This window comes from Sceloporus undulatus, chromosome 2, assembly GCF_019175285.1.
Source record: "Sceloporus undulatus isolate JIND9_A2432 ecotype Alabama chromosome 2, SceUnd_v1.1, whole genome shotgun sequence".
Taxonomy (NCBI): domain Eukaryota; kingdom Metazoa; phylum Chordata; class Lepidosauria; order Squamata; family Phrynosomatidae; genus Sceloporus; species Sceloporus undulatus.
In genome coordinates, this window is record NC_056523.1 from 250,450,896 (window position 1) to 250,469,704 (window position 18,809).

The 18,809-nt window shown below is 40.4% G+C and overlaps 1 protein-coding gene across 5 annotated transcripts in view; it reads right to left on the reverse strand.

The window, feature by feature from the left end:
• Nucleotides 1–530: 530 nt before the first annotated feature.
• Nucleotides 531–18,809, reverse strand: part of KIF27 (kinesin family member 27) — a 34,995-nt gene continuing 16,716 nt past the window's right edge. For 4 of the 5 annotated variants that reach the window (XM_042454347.1, XM_042454348.1, XM_042454349.1 and 1 more), the window contains 10 exons: nucleotides 16,422–16,580; nucleotides 15,761–15,966; nucleotides 14,879–15,076; nucleotides 14,394–14,501; nucleotides 12,060–12,236; nucleotides 11,334–11,549; nucleotides 6,185–6,391; nucleotides 4,546–4,744; nucleotides 3,571–3,735; nucleotides 531–1,965 (listed from right to left, as the gene is read on the reverse strand). In XM_042454347.1, the coding sequence (XP_042310281.1) occupies nucleotides 1,541–1,965; nucleotides 3,571–3,735; nucleotides 4,546–4,744; nucleotides 6,185–6,391; nucleotides 11,334–11,549; nucleotides 12,060–12,236; nucleotides 14,394–14,501; nucleotides 14,879–15,076; nucleotides 15,761–15,966; nucleotides 16,422–16,580 (2,060 nt within the window). In that variant the 3' untranslated portion in view covers nucleotides 531–1,540. The remainder of the gene's footprint in view (nucleotides 1,966–3,570; nucleotides 3,736–4,545; nucleotides 4,745–6,184; nucleotides 6,392–11,333; nucleotides 11,550–12,059; nucleotides 12,237–14,393; nucleotides 14,502–14,878; nucleotides 15,077–15,760; nucleotides 15,967–16,421; nucleotides 16,581–18,809) is intronic. The other variant, XM_042454350.1, reaches the window with a different exon arrangement.

Genomic DNA, 18,809 nt, shown 5'->3' on the forward strand with positions numbered 1-18,809 from the left:
ATACATTGCCCTACAAGGCTGTCCCTGACTCCTTATAGCAGTGAATATTTATTTTATACCAGGATTATTTTATGAAGTAGTGTTCTGATTTACAATTAGGTGGCTCACTTTGACTATACAGACATTCAGTTACACACCAGGATAATTGGTTGTTGACATTAATGGGGGCAGCTGGACTAAGCACCTACATGTATATCATGCAAGCCATTTAGCTTTGTGAAAGACAATGATTTCTCACAGAAATAAATATGCCTATTCTGACAGTTATTTTGCAATAAATCTAAAGACATTGCTCTCCAGGAAAAGGAAGACTCACTGATGTCCCAGGCACAGAGTCACATTACAGTTCAGGCCACAAAGTTACAAATACGTTTTGAGTGTGATTGGGACTTGTATTCAATATGAGTGTTAGGAAACACGTATTTTCTTCTTTAGCACTTTAGTCATGTTTTGTTCTACCTTTTTTGATGGCTGTGCTTGACATTCTTCATCAGGACTAAAGTCAAGAAGTAATTCCACATAAATAGGCATGGATTGAAAAAGGGTTTAATTTTATTTTAATTGGTAATGCTGTTACAAAAAACTTATCACAATGCATACAGTGTTTTTATCTGAAGCAGGAGTGGGAAAGTGGGCCCCTACAGATTTTCTATAGTTGCCCAAGCTTGTACTATTCCCCCTCCCAACTTCTTTTTATCTACTAAAAACATGGATAAAAAAATAAGGCCCCATAAGTCTGAAACCATGGAGTTGTTGCTCCTGGAATCTTCCAGGAACAGTGGCTTACAACCTAGAACTTTCAACACTTCAAATCTGCAGAGAACACCCAAGATCCAAATCAGTCACTTGTGGGTTGGGTTTTTTTAAGTGTTTTGAGAACAATGCAGGTCTGGGGAGGCAAAAAAAGATGACCCCATGCCTGCCAGAGTTACTCACTGCTGATGTGAGAACTCCATATTGCTCCACCTACAGTTTTAGATTCAATCACAATGTGAGAAAATGACCCACCAGATGTACCATCATGTAAAAGGACAGGTTTTCTCCAGCTGAAGAATCACCAGAAATACCTCTTAATTGCCCTCATTATTTGCTCTAATAAATACGCCTAATAAGTTGAAAACTTGAGCTAGTTCAAAACATGGAATCCAGATTTATTACTGGAACATTCAGGACTGATCACATTACACCAGTATTAAAATAAATATATTTTAAATTGCATTTAACTGATGTGGTGTGACTGTAAATTGTTGTGTTCCCCCGCCTGGATCCATGGGGAGGGGCGGCTAGGAAATAATAATGGTAATAATAATATAAAATATGTATAGTATGGATTGCTTAAGCTATAAAGGCAAAAGTCAGTTTTGCTTCAACCCTTTATAATATCACTGTGCCAGTAAGCATCACACATTCCTATATGCACATGATATATTATCTACTGCATGTGGTACAGCAGCTAGAAATGAGAGATGATCATAGCTGCCTGAAATGAACAAGGAAATTTCAAAGATTAGTAACTACTTTCAAAAGGTTACAGGGTTAATTATATATCATTTGATTTTCTAGGCGTTTCAGTGGAGTCTGCAGGAACAGAATTTCTACCAATTGCAAGGCCTGAGAGCCTAGAGGAAAGCTCAGACGCAGGGATGTGACGCAGTTCTTTGCGAGAAAGTTTTACTGTGGTTGCTCCTTGAAGCTGGGTCATAGTCTCTCTTGCATGAGAACGACAGATTCCTTGTGGATGAAATTTTGCAAAGTGTTGTACTTTTCCTGCTTCCGCTTCCTGACTACTGGATGTATTGGGTACAAGTTTTACAGCTTCTTCTTGAAATGGGTGTGAATTTTGCTGTTCTAAACTATCTGTTGGGTGATTTGCTCCTTTGATTTTTCCAACTGATTTGGCTGGCCACCCAAGTTCTTCTGATAAAACACTTGATTCTTCTTGGTTTGGTGTACCATCACAAAAACCTAAAAAGAAATAGTCAAACAGTTGGCTTAGATACTTTGGGATAACTATTTTGGGGTATTGTCTTGTGTTACATATACCATATATACTCGACTATAAGTTGACCTCATGTATAAGTCGAGGGCAGGTTTTGGGGTAAATTATGGATTTTTATATGACCCTTGGGCAAACCTTACTGACATGCAACAAAGGATCTAAATGATGAAGCAAAGGAAAACAATGCCAAAAGAATACAAAATTCTGGCAGGCATAACTTTTGGCTCACACTAAAGGCTAAATGGAAGAGAGAGTAGAGGGAGGTCAGTGCTTCCAGAACAGATTCCACTCTTGCCTTTCACCAGGGAATGGTTCCCTTTTACCAAGAGTTAGAGTATTTACACTGACCTGTGGACAAGTCGATCTAGGTTTTTGGGGTCAATTTTCTGACTAAAATTTCTAGACTTATTTATGACTATATACAGTAGTTAGTCTGTTATTTGGTTCAAATGTTGAAATTATTTTTTAAATACCCAAATTAATGAAAAGGATTAATAAAATGCAATGGCCTGGGTCTGGAGTTACACTCCTCTGCAAATGGGAAGGGCTCCAATGTAGTAGAGGTTCTGCAGGTGGGCAATGCACTGAGTAGAGAGATTACTCTCACCCATTTCTCTGAAGAATGCCAATGGCATCCCCCATCCTGTTCCAGAGAGTACAGTGAAAACTTCCTCTCCTCATGACCTTGGGCAAGTCACATGCTCTCAGCCTCAGAGGAAGGCAATGACAAACCTCTTCGGAATAAATCTTGCCATGAAAACCCCTTTGTTTTCACCTTAGGTTCTGTAAATTGGAAACGACTTGAAGGCAAAAAGGAAGAACAACAATTTCCTTTAGTGAGAACTTTAGATGTAAGTTAGAACTGCACCAGAAAAGATACATCTTTTTAAATAAATAAAGGATAACACTGCCTTACGAATACTAAAGTGGATTAATCAGAACTTATTTAAGAGAACATACACAGAGCCAGCATGTTGTAGTCCTGGACTACAACTGGCAACCAGAGTCCAAATCCCCACTCAGTTATGGAAGCTCATTGGGTGACCTTAAGCATGTCACATGCTCAGCCTCAGAAGAAGGCAAAGGCAAGCCCCCCACCCGCTGAACAAAACTTGCCAAGTGAACCTCATTATAGGTTCATCCTAGGGTTGCCAGTTGGAAACAACTTGAAGGTACACAGCAACTCAAAACATCACTATAATATAAAGAAAAGATGGCTAATGTACCTACTATAATGACCATATTTTAAAAACATCAGAACAATACATTCTATTACAGTGGTACCCCGGGTTACGAATTTAATTCGTTCCGCCGCCGCGTTCGTAACCCGAAAATCTTCGTAAGCCGAAAAAGCCATAGGCGCTAATAGCGAAAGCCGCGATTTCGTGCGTAAAAGCGCCGAAAAGCACCAAAAATTTTTTCGTAACCCGAAATAACCTTCGTAACCCGGAACAGTTTTTTTCAATGGATTTTTTTCGTAACCCGGAAATTTCGTAAGGCGGCGCATTCGTATCCCGGGGTACCACTGTACACATTTAGCTATGTATGGCTTATAAATGTAATACTCATACATTTATTTGGTGTCTGAGGATGGTGTACTGATTCTCCAACCAGTTCTTTTAATTTCTTCTTTAATTCTCTGCTTGTTTTCTTGTAGAAGAACAAGTCTCTTTCCAATTGTTGGACTTTTGCCTCATAACCTTTAAGAGTTTCTGAAATACTTTCACTATCATGTTCTAGAAAGACAAATCTAATGTTAGATTCAGCATTGCTCTTCAGTTTCAGTTTCATTCTAGAACACAAAAGCAATATCAGTGTAATCTGCATTTCAGTTGCAGTTTTTCTTGAACTCTGAGCATTAAGTGATATATTCAAATATTTAAATGTAATAATGGTACTCTGGTGGAAATTTTCCAGAAAGATGGCCATCATTCGTACAGATTAAAATAGTGATAAACCTATGTAGTGACTGGAGCAAACAAATAGTAGTCTACTTAAATTGTGAGAATGAATGGGGAAAACCATAATTATTGAATTAGTACAATACCAAGAAATTGTCCTAGAATCCACACCTCATAGTAATGGTTGAACAAACACATAATGGTTGAACAAACACAAAGAGAAGACAGTGAAATCACCAAATTTGAAAATGCCTTAAGTAATTATCAAGCAATATCTGAAAAGGTACAGTATCACAGAACATACTTGGTGGGATCCACATTTGCTCTTCTACAAAATATAGAAGGACCCAGCAAGAGCTGTTGCTGGAGGAAGAAGGAGATTATCATTGGCTTTGTCTCCTTAGCCTTTTGCTCTTTACAACACTGTTTCACAACTTATTTGTAAATACATGACTGGCCCAGCCTTTGTATGCATACCTGAATCTGAGCAGTAATGGAGATGAGCCTCTTCTTTGTATTCATGCTCAGATGTTAGAATAATATTTCAGATGAAGTGACTATATACTGTTTCAAAACTAAGGGTATTAAAACAGCAGAACAACAGTTTCCTACAGTGGCAACCCAGATGTCACCAAAATAAAATACCTTTGCAGTGAAGTAGTATTAATTGCATCTTTTGTTCATGCTCTTTTTGTTGGAGGGTCAGACGCCTGTCACACTGCAGCATAAGATGTTCATGTGCTGATTCAAGTCCTCTTACTATGTTTTCTTGTTCCATTACCCTCATTCTATGTTCTTCAGCCTGAAGTTGCAACTTACGCTCACTCTCACGAAGGCTAACAACCTAAAGAAGCAAGTTTTTTGTTTTTGGGAAATCAAAACATTACTAACAATGAAAACTAAAAATGTGGCATGTCAAAACCATTAAAAATGTGAAACAATAGTATTTTACTATGCAATCAGCATAGAGAGCCAATTCATTATATCCTTAAGCTTAAAAAGATCAATTGGCAAGACATCCTGTGTCACATACTTTGACTGGATGTCAGAGGAGCTATCTATTCCTTCACAAACACAATAGGAATCCGTGACATCACTGGTGGAGTGCAGGGGCTATGGCCGGCACCAGGTAATACCCAGAAGAGGAGTGAAACCATGTTGGGCCCCCCTCCTCCTAAGGTGCAGGAGAGGTGCATGCACCCTTGCCACCTGCTCCATTCTTGGGCTTCCTCCCAGAGGAGAAAGCCAGGGAACGGAGGAGCAGAGGGGTGCACTGGGTGACACCATAGTTAGTGATGCCATTAATAGGAAACATCTTTTATAAACACCACCACAGATTCCATAGCTCTCTAAGTTTTAACATATAATAACCAGAAACTCAAGATGTTTGAGTTTAACAATGCTGTATCTCATGAGATCCGTTACATTACCACCTGAAACAGCTTCAAAAAAGCTGTTGAGGTGGATTTCTTCCAGCAGGCCTTTCTTGAATTGATAACTGGCCACTAAATAAGCTGAACCTGTTATTCCCTGATTTCTGCAATAACCATTGTTGATTTGTTATTATTTTAAGGTATATTTTAATTTGTAAACTGTTTAAATGTATTTTAGGGGTGAGTGAGTTATTGGGGTACAGGACTGTGTATTTTAACGTGTAAGCCACCCCAGTTGTGTTGCACAGAGGCAGGATATAAATAATAATAATAATATTGAGAGGTAATCCTTGTCAATATAAATTAATAGAGGAGATAATGCATGTCTATTTGTGCCCTCATGGTCTCCCTCTGAAGCTGAGAAAGTATGACTTGCCTAAGGTCACCCTGTGGTTTTATATCACTGAGCGAGGATTTGAACCCTGTTCTACAAAGTCATAGTGCAATGCTCACATCACTATACCACTGGCTCGCTATGTGCTATAGTGGTTTGAGCACTAGACTATGTCTTTGGAGATTAGGGTTCAATTCCCAGCTCAGCCATAAAACCCACTGGGTGATCTTGGGGAAGTCACATGCTCTCAGCCTCAAGGGAAGGTAGTGACAAACCTCCTATGAACAAACCTTGCCAAGAAAACTCCTTCATAGGGTTGCGTTAGGCTTCGCCATAAGTTGGAAACAACTTGAAGGCACACATCAACAACAAATGCCCTGTTCAGAATTACATTTCTACTCAACTTGTTTTTACCATCAGAAGCATCATAACAAAATGCATTAGTCAGTTGTTCTGTGCTAACAAAAAAAGAGAACCAATAGATTTTGCTCTCTGGAACACTGCTCTGACAACATACCTTATTAAAAAACTTTAAAAGAATTGCTCGCAGCTCAGTATTAGACAAGGAAACCAACTTTCCCATCACATTGGCATCACTGTGTGAAAGGATTTCAGACGAAGCTCTGACTGAATTCTGATGGTTTTGAATACTTTCATTCTTATAAGCTATGGCTGCTTCCAAAGTTTCAATCCCTTCTTCAAGCTGGAACAGAAAATGTTCCTCCTGAAAAGAGAATAAAGATAATGAAATCAATAGCTCAGGGGAAAGCTTCCAAAGACGATACGTTGTAAATTGCCATTGTCTTATCAGAATGTATCAATATCTATATTCCAAACATAATAATTAAGGATCAAACTAAGTGTACAAGATTCTATGTATGATAATCTGACTAATACTCTTTTTCTTGAAGGAAACACTGGATATATTCTACAGTATAAGACACTATCATATAAACACTTGATGTACTAAAATCCATCAATGATACCTCTATTGGCCCACCAAAATGCACAATATACTTGTTGCAAGCTTTTGAAGCTCCATGGGCTTCTTCATTAGGCAAGATTACAAACCAAACAAGAAGGGAAAAAAGCAATTGGAGATGTTAGTCAGATTGCCTGCATGTTGTTTCAGTCCTCAGTAAAGATGGTATGCTAAGGAGGATATTTTTTGCAGGCAGGCTCCTTCTCCTTCTGGCCATGCTGGCAATAGGGAGATTTTTGAAGTCCATAATAATTAAACCATTTTGTTGCTTCATCGCTTAGTTTTATTTATTTATTTAAAAAGGAACCAAACATCACACCAATAATGACAAGACAGCACTGGGGAGGGGGGGATGGTAAACACCCCTCTGCCATTAGTCCCTCTCCTCCAGAATGCTGTGATTCCAATCTGTCATTCCCATTTGCTCAACAAGCTTTGGAATCACATTTTTTCAAAAGAACCTCTTTTTAACTAGTGTCTGGAAAAAACAGTTCATTCTCTGAAGATGCCAGCCACAGATGCTGGCAAAACGTCAGGAAGAAACTCTGCTAGAACATGGCCACATAGCCCGAAAAACCCACAAAAAACTATGGATGCCGGCCATGAAATCCTTCGGCTTCACAGTTCTTTTGTCTGCCACACTTCATCATGACAGATTCGATCACATTGCGACAGGAACCCGTTTCAAATGGGAACTAGGGTCATTTAATTTGCTCAGCAATCCGATTCCTTTTATAGTGAGAATGGGGCCATAGAGTCATAGAATAATAATACTGTAATAATAATAATAATAATAATAATAATAATAATAATAATAATAGCAGTTTAACCAGTTTCTTCAACTGAGCTGAAGACTATATTGTTCAGGAAAGTGTTCCCAGGCATTGTGTGATTGTTTATACAATTGCTATCTGAGATTTGATATTTAATTGGATATTTGATCTTTTTAATTTATTGTCTGCTTTTTTATCTAATTCTATCTTGTATTATTATCTATTGTTTTATATGTATTTTGTAGAATGTGCACTATTGGCAGGTTTCATTTTTATTGATTTTATTTTTTGTATCTACAGCGTTGTGTTAAAATACAGCACTATATAAATAAAGTATTACAATAATAATAGTCAGTGTGAAGTGGTAAGGTTGGCACAAAGGGTTAACTCACATATAGTGAATTGTTCCTTCAGCCTATCAGAGAATGAGCTGTCCAAAAGTCAAAAGCTTTAAAGTCATTGTTCTAGCTGAACCCTAAACATCAGGATGAATAACATCATCTTATTACTTTTCCTCATAGAACTCCAGAGGTTCTTATAGCAGTATGAAGAAGAAAAAATCTCCTTCAGTTTTCATAGCCAAGTGCTTCTTTTATTAAACTATTTTATCAGATAAAATGCTTCCTCATTCTTCTAAACCTGGGGGTGACTGAGGTCCAAAACACACCACAGAACAATCCAGTTTGAGACCGCTTTAAACTGCCCTGGCTCAATGCTAGGGAATTCTGGGAACTGTAGTTTTGTGAGACATTTTGTCTTCTCTATCAGAGCATTCTGGTGCCACGATAAACTACAGTTCCCAGGATTCCCTAACAGGGATTCAGGGCAGTTAAAGCAGTCTCAAACTAGATTATTCCTGCAGTGTGTTTTGTAACCAAGGCTCTGCCGGCACCCGTGTTTGCTGCGCAAGGGAGAGCCACACACAGCAAAAGCGGGTTCTTGTGGCGCAGTTGTGACGCCACAAGGCGCCAATGGCACACTTGCGGCGTCACAACCGCACTGCGATGCGCAGACACTAAGCATCCGTCACGTCAAAATGGCAGCATGGGCACTGCCATTTTTACATCCCCAGTACATACTAGGGGTGAAGCCTGATTGAACGCTGCGTGCTCGGCCAACCCCTAGTACGTACTGGGGGCGGAGCAAAGGCCCATCTGTAACGGGCCCAAGATGACTAAATTGAGGCTTTTGTATTTTGGACCTGAGAGGCTACAAGGAAAGCAGGGACACCTCTTTGAAAATCTACCTTTCATGTCTATGGGTCCCAATGATTGTAAGAAATGGGACAGAGTCATACAAATCCATAGGTGCTCACTGTCCATGTCCTAGTACAGTCGGTCCTTCTTATACGCGGATTTGCCATCTGTGGATTTGAGCATCCGTGGAAGGCAAACCTGGAAGTTGTCCCAAATGATGGCGCCTCTTCACCCCTCCTCTTTCCCTCCCTCCCTCCCTTCCTCCCTCTTTCCTTACCTACTTACCTTGTCGCTCGCTGTCGCCACCGCTGCGGAAAGGCCGGGGGGTGGAGTTGGGGGCCAAGAAGCCTCCAGCCCGCCACCCAGACCTTCCACAGTTGCAGTGGCACTGGCGGAGAGGGGGCTGAAGCTTGCCCTCCAGCACAGCCTCCCCGCAGCCGCAGCTTCCATGCCACTGCCACTGCCACTGTGGAAGGGCCAGGTGACGGGCTGGAGGCTTCTTGGCCTCCAGCCCGCCACCTGTTGCCACCACCTCCGCGAAAAGGCCGGGTCGGTTGGAGGCCACGAAGCCTCCAGCCCGCCACCTGGCCCTTTCACGGTGGCAGTGGCGGTGGCACGGAGGCCACGGCTGCGGGGAGGCCGTGCTGTAGGGCAAGGTTCGGCCCCCTCTCTGCCATTGCCACTGCCACCGCGGAAGGTCCGGGTGGCAAGGAGGCAGAGCAGCAGCTCCAGAGGCCTTCAAGGCCTCCAGCACTGCCTCCCGGCCTCCTCGTGGCCTCAGCTTCTGCCACCACCGCGAGAAAGGCCAGGGGGTGGAGTTGGAGGCCAAGGGGCCTCCAGCTCGAAACCTGGCCCTTCCGTGGCGGCAGCAGCGAGGAGGCCGGGTGACGGTGTGGGAGGACTTGAAGGCCTCTGGCGCTGCTGCGCTCTGCGCTTTTCCTTTCGGAGAGGAGGCACAGAGCGCAGCAGCACCAGAGGCCTTCAAGGTCTCCTGCACCATCACCTGGCCTCCTCGCCGCCGCCGCAGAAGGGCCGGGTGTCAGTACTGGGGGCCTCTTGGCCTCCAACACTGGTATTCGGCCCTTCTGTGGCGGTGGAGGCACTAGAGGCCTTGAAGGCCTCCATGGTGCCTCTGCCTCATCACTGCCACCGCGGGAAAGGCCCGGTGGTGGTGCTCTTGGGGGCCAAGAGGCCTCCAGCACTGCCATCGGGCCCTTCCATGGCAGCGGCGAGGAGGCCGAGGCTTGGCCTCCATTGCTACCCGGCTTTTCCCGCGGCAGCAGCAAGGCCAAGCAGTCACGCTGGAGGCCTCCCAGGCCCAAAAAGTAAGTAAGAGAAAGGCAGGGAGGAGGGAAGCGAGAGAGGGAAGGGGGGAGGGGAGGCCAGGGACTTTTGTTCCCAATGGCGGCGCGCGTGATCCCCGAGTATACCAAGGGGCCACTGTATATGCTTAGGCTCATACTGGAGCAGAAATGTGAATGTCAGGCAACTATTTTTGTGAAAAGAAGGAGGAATGTAGGTCTGAACCTCATTGGTTTCTCTTCACTTGTACTATGGGGTCAGTTTAAAAAGAAGCAATACCTGATTACTAACAAATAATTGTATTTATTGCTATTAGAACATTACAGCTGTAATGAGTGGCTTCAATAAGAATGCAGAGTCTGCTGTCTTCAAATAACAAGAGAATGTGCTCTCAGATGGCAAACTTGGAATTCACTTCCCATAGAGAAAACGGGGTGCACTCTATTGCAGGGACTTCAAACTGCCCCCCCCCTCCCGGTGTTATAAGCTATTAGAAGTCATAAGTAAATTTAAATTGCTACCAACCCAACCTGGATGAACTAATGTTCTCTAAAAAATATTTTGAATTTTTTTGAAATGAATTTTTAATTTCTATTTCAGCAGCTTCAAAAATCATTTATTTTAATAATCTACATATATTTTCCCATTAACAGTGGGTACAAGACAAGATCATAAAATGTAAATACATAAGTCTGAACACTAAAGCAAGCATCATCTATGCCACTGTATTCCCCATCACTTACTATGCATGGATGCGACAGCTGGACAATTTTTAAAAAGCCAATAGGAAGAAAATCAATTCATTTGAAATGTGGTGATGGTGAAGAGTACTGAGAATACCATGGATGACCAAGAGGACTAACAAATGGGTTCTAGAATAAATCAAGACTGAACTCTCTCTGGAAGCCAAGATCCAAAACACACTGCAGAAATAATGCAGTTTGAGACCACTTTAACTGCCCTAGCTTAATGCTATGGGATTCTGGGAACTGCAGTTTTGTGAGACCTTTTGCCTTCTCTGTCAAATAATAATAAACTACAATTCCCAGGATTCCCCAGCACTAAGCCAGAGCAGCTAAAGTAGTCTCAAACTGGATTATTTCTACAGTGTGTTTTGTATCCAAGATGACTAAACTGAGGCTTTTGTATTTTGGCCACATCATGAGGAAAAATGAATCATTACAAAAGACATACCAGGAAAGGTGGAAGTCAGCAGAAAGAGAGGAATACTGCATGCTAGATGGATGGATTCAATCAAGGAGGTCATGGGCCTGAGCCTACAGGACCTGAGCAAAGAGATTGAGGACAGGGGACTTGGAGACGTCTAATCCACAGGCTCGCCATGAATCGAGATTGACTCAAGGGCAGTTAATAGTCACAATACTTGTGGTTATCTAATGTATAATTACTTACATCTGGTGACAATACTCTGCCATTCTTCAGTTTCTCATCAACACTGCTCCTTCTTTTCAGGAGCTGATCCCTCTCCTTCTCCAGAGCCTGAACTTCTTCAAAAATCTTCTCATGCTCATTGGTGGTGCTGCTCTGAAGCTGCATATTTTTGTCACATAATTCCTGATCCAAAAAGTTCAACCGACTTGATAATTTCAAAATATCTTTACTGAGAGCCTACAAAAACACAAATGAAAATACAATCCCTTTCAGGAAAAGGCCATCCTTAAACATCCCAACGCACACATACATCAAAGTTCACTGAACATTGGTTCCAGATATAATTAGTCATCTAATTGACTCACTGAAATCAAGTCAATTATATTTCCATGAGACAATGGTACAACCAGCTTTATCTAGATCAGCAAACTTTGCAACTTAAGGACAACTATCTTAGTGTGATCCACCACCATACTAATAACATTGTAAGGACATCCATTATATGTTTTATTTTAATTTGTGTTTATTCTTGCAGATGTAGAGAAAATAAAAAGTAAGAGCAGTCAATAACAGATGGATCCAATTATTTTCAGAAAACCAGAATTTCACATTATGAAACCAGTAAAAGAAATGTTTCAAAGGCAAGCAGCCTGAGCCTCAAACTTTTGACCACAGCAGCAATTTCTTTCTAGGTTTCTAAATTCAGCTGTTAATCAGTAGCCTGGAATATGGCAAGAACAAAAGTACCTGGCTGGATCGGAGTTTTTTAATTTCTAAATGGCTCTTCTCTTGTATCAGTGCTTCCTTCTTAGAAATTATAGCTTCTCTTCTTTTCAAAACTTCTTCCAATTGAGCTAACTCTTGACGTTGATGCAAAACCTTCTCTACCTCTTCATCTAGCCATTTCTTTTTCTCTTCTAATTTCTGTGCCAAGAACAAAAAGATGTACAAGGTTAGAATAAATTCATAAATACATCTTCAGGTCCCATCATTGTACTACCTTTTTGTGGTGATGGAACTGAATACTCTTGTAAGGCAAGAGGCTATGCTGATGGCAGTACTGTTGCTGGCATGGTCTCCAATGTCAGTCAAGTTTTTGATGAGGAGCCAGACAAAATGTGCCAAACAATAGCAATAACAAAGCAAGTATTTTTCTATATGCTTATCAATGAACTAATACTCCCTATGCAGTTTACAATGTGTAAGCCAATTGCCTCTAACAAACTGGGTACTCATTTTACTGACCTACAGAAGGATGGAAGGCTGAGTAGATCTTGGAGCCTTCCTATAAATCTAACTTACAACTTTGTGGTTGCAGTGCCAGCATTTAATCACTGTGCCATCAGGGCTCTTTGTGCAACAGCATTAGTGTGTATGTGTGTGGGGGGGAACTGGTGGAGGATTTCTCAGAGACAACTACAGTGGCACTATAGCTAACACTTATTAGTACTGCACAGAAGGAGCCACTAGTTAAACACTTTTGAATGTCTTTACCATGGAAACCCTATGATGAAACACTCCAAAATGAAACAAGAAATAGTTCCAGAAGATGAGACTTCCAGGTCAGAAGGCACTCAACGAGTTACTGAGGATGACTGGAGGAAAAGCATGGGTAGAGATGTGGCTAATGACACAATTGGATTTAAGCCAAAAGGACAGTCACCTGTTGATGTGCTCAGAAAAGAAAGCAAAGTTTGAAGCTGCACAATGCACAATAATAGGAAAACTGAATGTAAGAAGCCTGAATCAGGGGAAGTCACACATAGTAAAACAAGAAATGAAACAGATACACGTTGCAATATTTGCAGTGAAAGAGCTAAACTGGACAGGAATGGGTCATTTTGAATCAAATAATTGCATAGTGTTTTGATCAGGAAATGAAAATCTAAGAAAGAAATTGGGTTGTATTAATAATGAGGAGAGATGTAACAAAAGCAGTCAGGAAATATAATGCAAATCTGAACAAATCATGTCAGGGAAAAGCCATCAGTACAACCACGATTCAAGTTTATGCTCCAGCTACACAAGCAGAATAGAAAGAAGTTGGAATAGCCTGCTGGAGTCCAGGAGTAAACTGATCACATACGAAAACAGGACATGTTAATAATCAAAGGCAACTGGAATGCAAAATTAGGAAACAGATCAAAACCATTGCTGGAAAACTTGACCTAAGATTTTTTTTAAACTGTTGGAAAATTTGACCTAGGATTAAGAAGGAGAGCGAACAAATATCTCCCTGACATACACACCAACAAATATTGCCAAGAAAATCCCTTGATAGATTTTATCTTAGGGTCACCATAAGTTAGAAACGAGTTGAAGGCATGTGACAACAATAATTTTTGACTGTTAGCACTGCCTGAAAGCACCCTCACTGCCAGTTAAGCAGGTACAATACTGAAGCCTCAGGTACTGAGTAATGTTTAACTAAATCATCCAATAGTGAGGAATGTAAATATTGTAGAAAAAAAAGATATAAATTCCTTTTGCATACAAAATATTTAATTGAACTGTGACAGACAAAAAGGAACCACATTTTACATTTAATCTTATATATAGAAAAAGACAACAAATCTAACGCATCTCTATGATTAACAAAATATAAGTCATATTCACAGGGTCACCATGAGTCAAGGTTGACTCGAAGGCGATTAACAACAGCAAAATGCACTCTATGAATTATCTCTCAGAGTTATTACTAGTGGCCCTAGCAATTAACTGATCATTTTAAAAATGTGTACTGAAAAACATAATTGTAGAAACAAAGGTACTAATAAAAAGATTCAGTTTCTTCTTATATTTTTGTCAGCGAATGAAACATTTTCCTTCTGTTTGGAATGCTGAGATCCTGCCTGGCCGAGTCAGCATGAAGGGTAAACCCAGACGTAATGGATTGTGTTTTCAGCCTTACAGACGATGAAACGTTTTCCTTGATTTGCACAATTTAAAAAACTGGACCTCTTGAGCAAACCAATTACCTGTAGTTAATTTCTTGATTTGTATGCTTTACCTTTAAAAAGCTGCAACTCTTGAACATACAAATTAGTTAGTTTCTATCACCAGGCTTTAAAAATTAGCTACCTGTAGTTGCTGTGGGGTTTCATGTGAGTTTTTCTTTTTAATTGCAGCAATTTCTTCATCTTTTAGTTTTAAAATTTTTGCCTGTTGTTCTGTCTTTTGTTGAAGCTCCTGTAAGTAAAGAAAAACATTTTAATATGTGTTACTGGAAAGATCAGCTATGCTATAAGATTAAAAATTTTGAGAATAAAAACTAAATTTTAGTTGCAAGAGATAGTTCTAAGAATGGAAAGCAGGATCCAGCACTAAATTTCTGCAACATAACACACGGTTCCCCACAGGGCTGAGATAAAATTTAAACAGGGACCTCCTAGTTTCATTGATGCTCTTAACTACTAAAACAACATCAATATATCACTATTCTTGATTTTAAATATGAAATAATAGAAGGATAATTCCCATAATTATGTAATACTGCCAGTAAAAGACAAAGAATTAATTGATTTTACAAGTTCATCAAGAAGAGAAGCAGAAAAGAACTCTCTTGCCTTGATCTGCAGCTGATCCTTCTGAATTTCTGCCTCCAAGCTTTTCTTTTTTTCACTCTCCTCTTGCAATCTTTTCTGTAATTGGGCTTGTTGGTTTTTCATGTGACTGACATTCTGTTCTACTTCAAAAACACGTTTCTCATTCTGGGTAGATAACAGTGCTAGTTTCTTGGTGTCCTGCTGTTTTTTCTGCAAGACCTACAGATCATAGTTTAGGCCATATTGTTATACTATTATTTTGTTGTTTGCACTGATCAACTTTACAATTATGTTTTGGTTTTATTGTGATTTTTGTCTATGGACTTACTGCATTTGTGAGCCACATTGAGCATACATTTTTCTGGCTATATATGTTGTTATAAACAAAACAAGGAGACAAAACGTAAAGAATCAAACAAGTCTTCTGATAAAAAGTTATTACTGTGTAGATTGCAACAGGGGAAGGTTTAAACCTCCCCTACACATGTAATGACCCTGACCCAGATTAGGGCCCTATATGCTTATGTGTGAGTAAAGGAGAGGAGGAAAATACAACTATAGTAACTATACGCTATTTATTGACATATCACATAGTTTACCACTTACATACACCAATCTTCCAGTTTATATTAGCAATAGCAAGTACATTTCTATAAAGCTTAACAGTGTACTTAAACACTTTCTATGTGGTTTACAATGTGTAAGCTAATTGCCTCCAACAAGCTGGGTGCTCATTTTAGCAACCTTGGGAGGATGCCAGACTGAGTCAACCCAGAGCCCCTGGCTGATTTAATCATGTCACAGTAGCTGGGCAATGTAATACGTTTTATTATAAGCGGTCACTATCACTATTACTACTGGTTAGCTGTACATGTTCTACTAAAAGTAAAGGGTTACAAGTACCTGCACTTTTAACTTGGCTGCATCCATTTTTTTCCTAAATTCTTTCTGCAACCTAGCTTTTTCAGCAATGTCTCTTAGCTCTTTGTTCTCTAGCTCTTGCAACTGCTTTTGTGTTTCAGCTAAATCAGTTTTGGCCTGGTCTGCTTCATGTTCCAGTTGTGCTATTTTCAGCGAATACTGTTTGCTTACAGATTGAGCATCATTACCTTGAAAAAAAGTTTTTTTTTAAAAAAAGGAGACTTACTATTTGTAGCTTTCCACACTGTAACATCTTCTTAAAACTATCCATAATCATTCAGAAGTAATCATTTAAAGTAAGCCTCAATCTCCCCCTCCCCCCATGCACACAATTTTCCTCTAAACTGCTCCAGGTGATGTCTCCTCATTCCCAATTTTATTGTCACATCCTGTGAAATGTAGCTTAGCTCGAAAGAGAATAAACAGCACAGAGTCACCCAATAAAGTTTCATGGCTGAATGGGAATCTAAAGCCATTTCCACAAACTTAATGTGATATAGACCCTGTTAAAGCCCCCTTGGCTTTAAGCTGCCTCTCTGAATTTTTCATTATTTATATAGAAGTAGACTAAATTTTTAAATTTGTTTTTGGCCCTATTACAACTTATAACTGTATAAAGCATGAATTCACAAAATCTCATTACCTGTTTTCAACAGTTCTTTAATAAGTTCTTCCTTCATTCTGATATTAAGTGTAAGTTCACTCATTTTTTGCTTAGCAGCAATAAGTTTTAGCTCTGAATGCTTTAACTTCTGCATATTTAAAATCTGACTTTTCTGGATCCATTCCATATCAGTGGAGCCTTGAACGAAAATGTAATGGTTTAGAGAACACTTAGCACCTTCCTAAACTAAAAGAGATGAAACCTAACTTTTTATAATGCAGTATAACAGAAGAGTTCATGTACAGCCTGATCAACATGGTAATTAAGCACAATTTCACAGATTGACTGGCCACTGACCAAACTATGTTCATAGTAAGGCACAAAACTGTCATAAGCCTACTGAATAATGGCTCGGTACAGATGTGCAGGAAGCGCCGTACTCGAGTCAAAACTAGGGTTCGGGAGTGCACAGTGTCTGCATGCTCCCAAACCCTAGCACGTAACAGCGGCGCCATCATGGCAGCCTCCCCTCTACACTGTGATGTACAGCGTCCAGATGTTGCTGGCAGGAAGTGGCATCATCCTTTCCTGTTTGTAGAGCCGCAAAAAAGAAGCCACTCTAGGCAGCTTCTTTTTGGCAGTGCATCGGTGCTGCAGGATCAACTCAGGGCAAAGACAGGAGGCACAGAACTGCCTGTCTGTCGAGCCCCAATATCAGGCTACTATATGAGATACCCCATTTCATGCTGTCTGGCACTGACAGCAATTTTCCTTATTGACTGTATCATATATACAGTCATCAGATGACATGTTCATGTGCAGTACCTTCCATGGCTTCATGTAAATTTGCACATTTTGAGTGTTTATGCTCATTTAGTCATGCAGCTTTGCTGTGCTGCAAATTATACTTAAGATACACTGAATTTTAGTAAATCAGTTGTAAATAACAGTACAGGACTGCAAGCAAATGGTATAATTCTATCCATTAAAATCAGTAGCAGAAGGACAGGTTGCTTACCTGTAATGGTATTTCTTTGAGTGGTCATCTGCAAATTCACACAAATGGGTTAATTTGTGCCTGTGCAGTTAGCTTTGGAGCCTTAGAGCTATTAGAAGCGTTTTGGCAGTAGCCCCATCCACTCCCCAACTGCCCTATTGGGCCAGTTTCCCGACTAAACCCTCAGTTCCATGGACGCCAAGCAGCATCTCAGAACCGAAGGAGAGGCATAGCATGACTGTGCGGCGAGGATGGGCAGGATTTGTGTGAATTTGCAGATGATCACTTGAAGAAATATCTTTACAGGTAAGCAACCTGTCTTTCCTCTTTGTGGTCTCTGCAAATCACACAAATGGGTTAGACTAAAAAGCTTCAGTCAGTGGAGGAGAGTGTGCCATGCCACACAAGAAAGGCACATTAATCCCAAACAAAATGATCATTTGTGAAGCCAAGCCCAAGGGCACGCAACATAGGAATGAACAGTCCTGCTGATATGATGGCTCTACAGAGTCTAGCGGAAAAACTAGCACTGAGACGTAGTGGTAACAGTCACCAATGCAGGTGAAACATTACCACTGGCAGAAAAACAGGCTTGCCAGGTAACCGTATGTTGCACAGACTGTAGGTGAACCTTAGTGGTCCATAATCAACAGCAGGTATAAACCAAGGCCAGGGAAAACCCTTGACCTAGATAGGATAGGGTTGTTGATAAAGGAGATTATGCCAAAGCTATCAAATAGGTAAGTGGCATGAAAACGAAGGAAGCTCATTACTGTAAGATAGCAAGATAGAAAGACGGCAAGCAAGAAGGTCTGGTATACAAACACTGTCTAATCTGAAAGGTAAATTGAAGTCAACATGAAGGCAAAAGGCTTGCAACAATGTGAGATTGTACAGGTCGAGACATTGGTACCCAAGAAAGGGGGGCTTACAAAGCCCTCAAATTTGAAGGTGAGTCATTCAAGGAACCTTGAAAATAATAAAAAGGGCAGCGACCTGATAAAGCCTATTGAAGCCATGATTTGGAGACTATGGCATTGACAGACACAGCCTAGAATGCTAAGTAGTCTAGGCTAAATGTCCTCTTTAACAGAGTATAAAATAGACAATCTGTGCTCAGCAATGAGATGGTTGGGAAGTCCATTCATAGAGAGAGAAAGCCTAATGACATCAAACTGGAGAAGAGCTCCAGTAACAATTTTTGGAACAGTGGTGGACATCAAAGAGGAGGATTATTAGCTCATCCACTCACAACAAATTTCTGACAAGAAAGAATTAAGAAGATTGCAAGATTCAATTGTTGTGACAAACAAGACATGCTGTATCTGAGCATAATGCTTCAGGCTATCAGCATGAAGCATGTAGATCCTGGCTGAAATGACAAGAAAAATCAAAGTGGTTGGTGTGATACCAATAAGACTAGTCAGTAC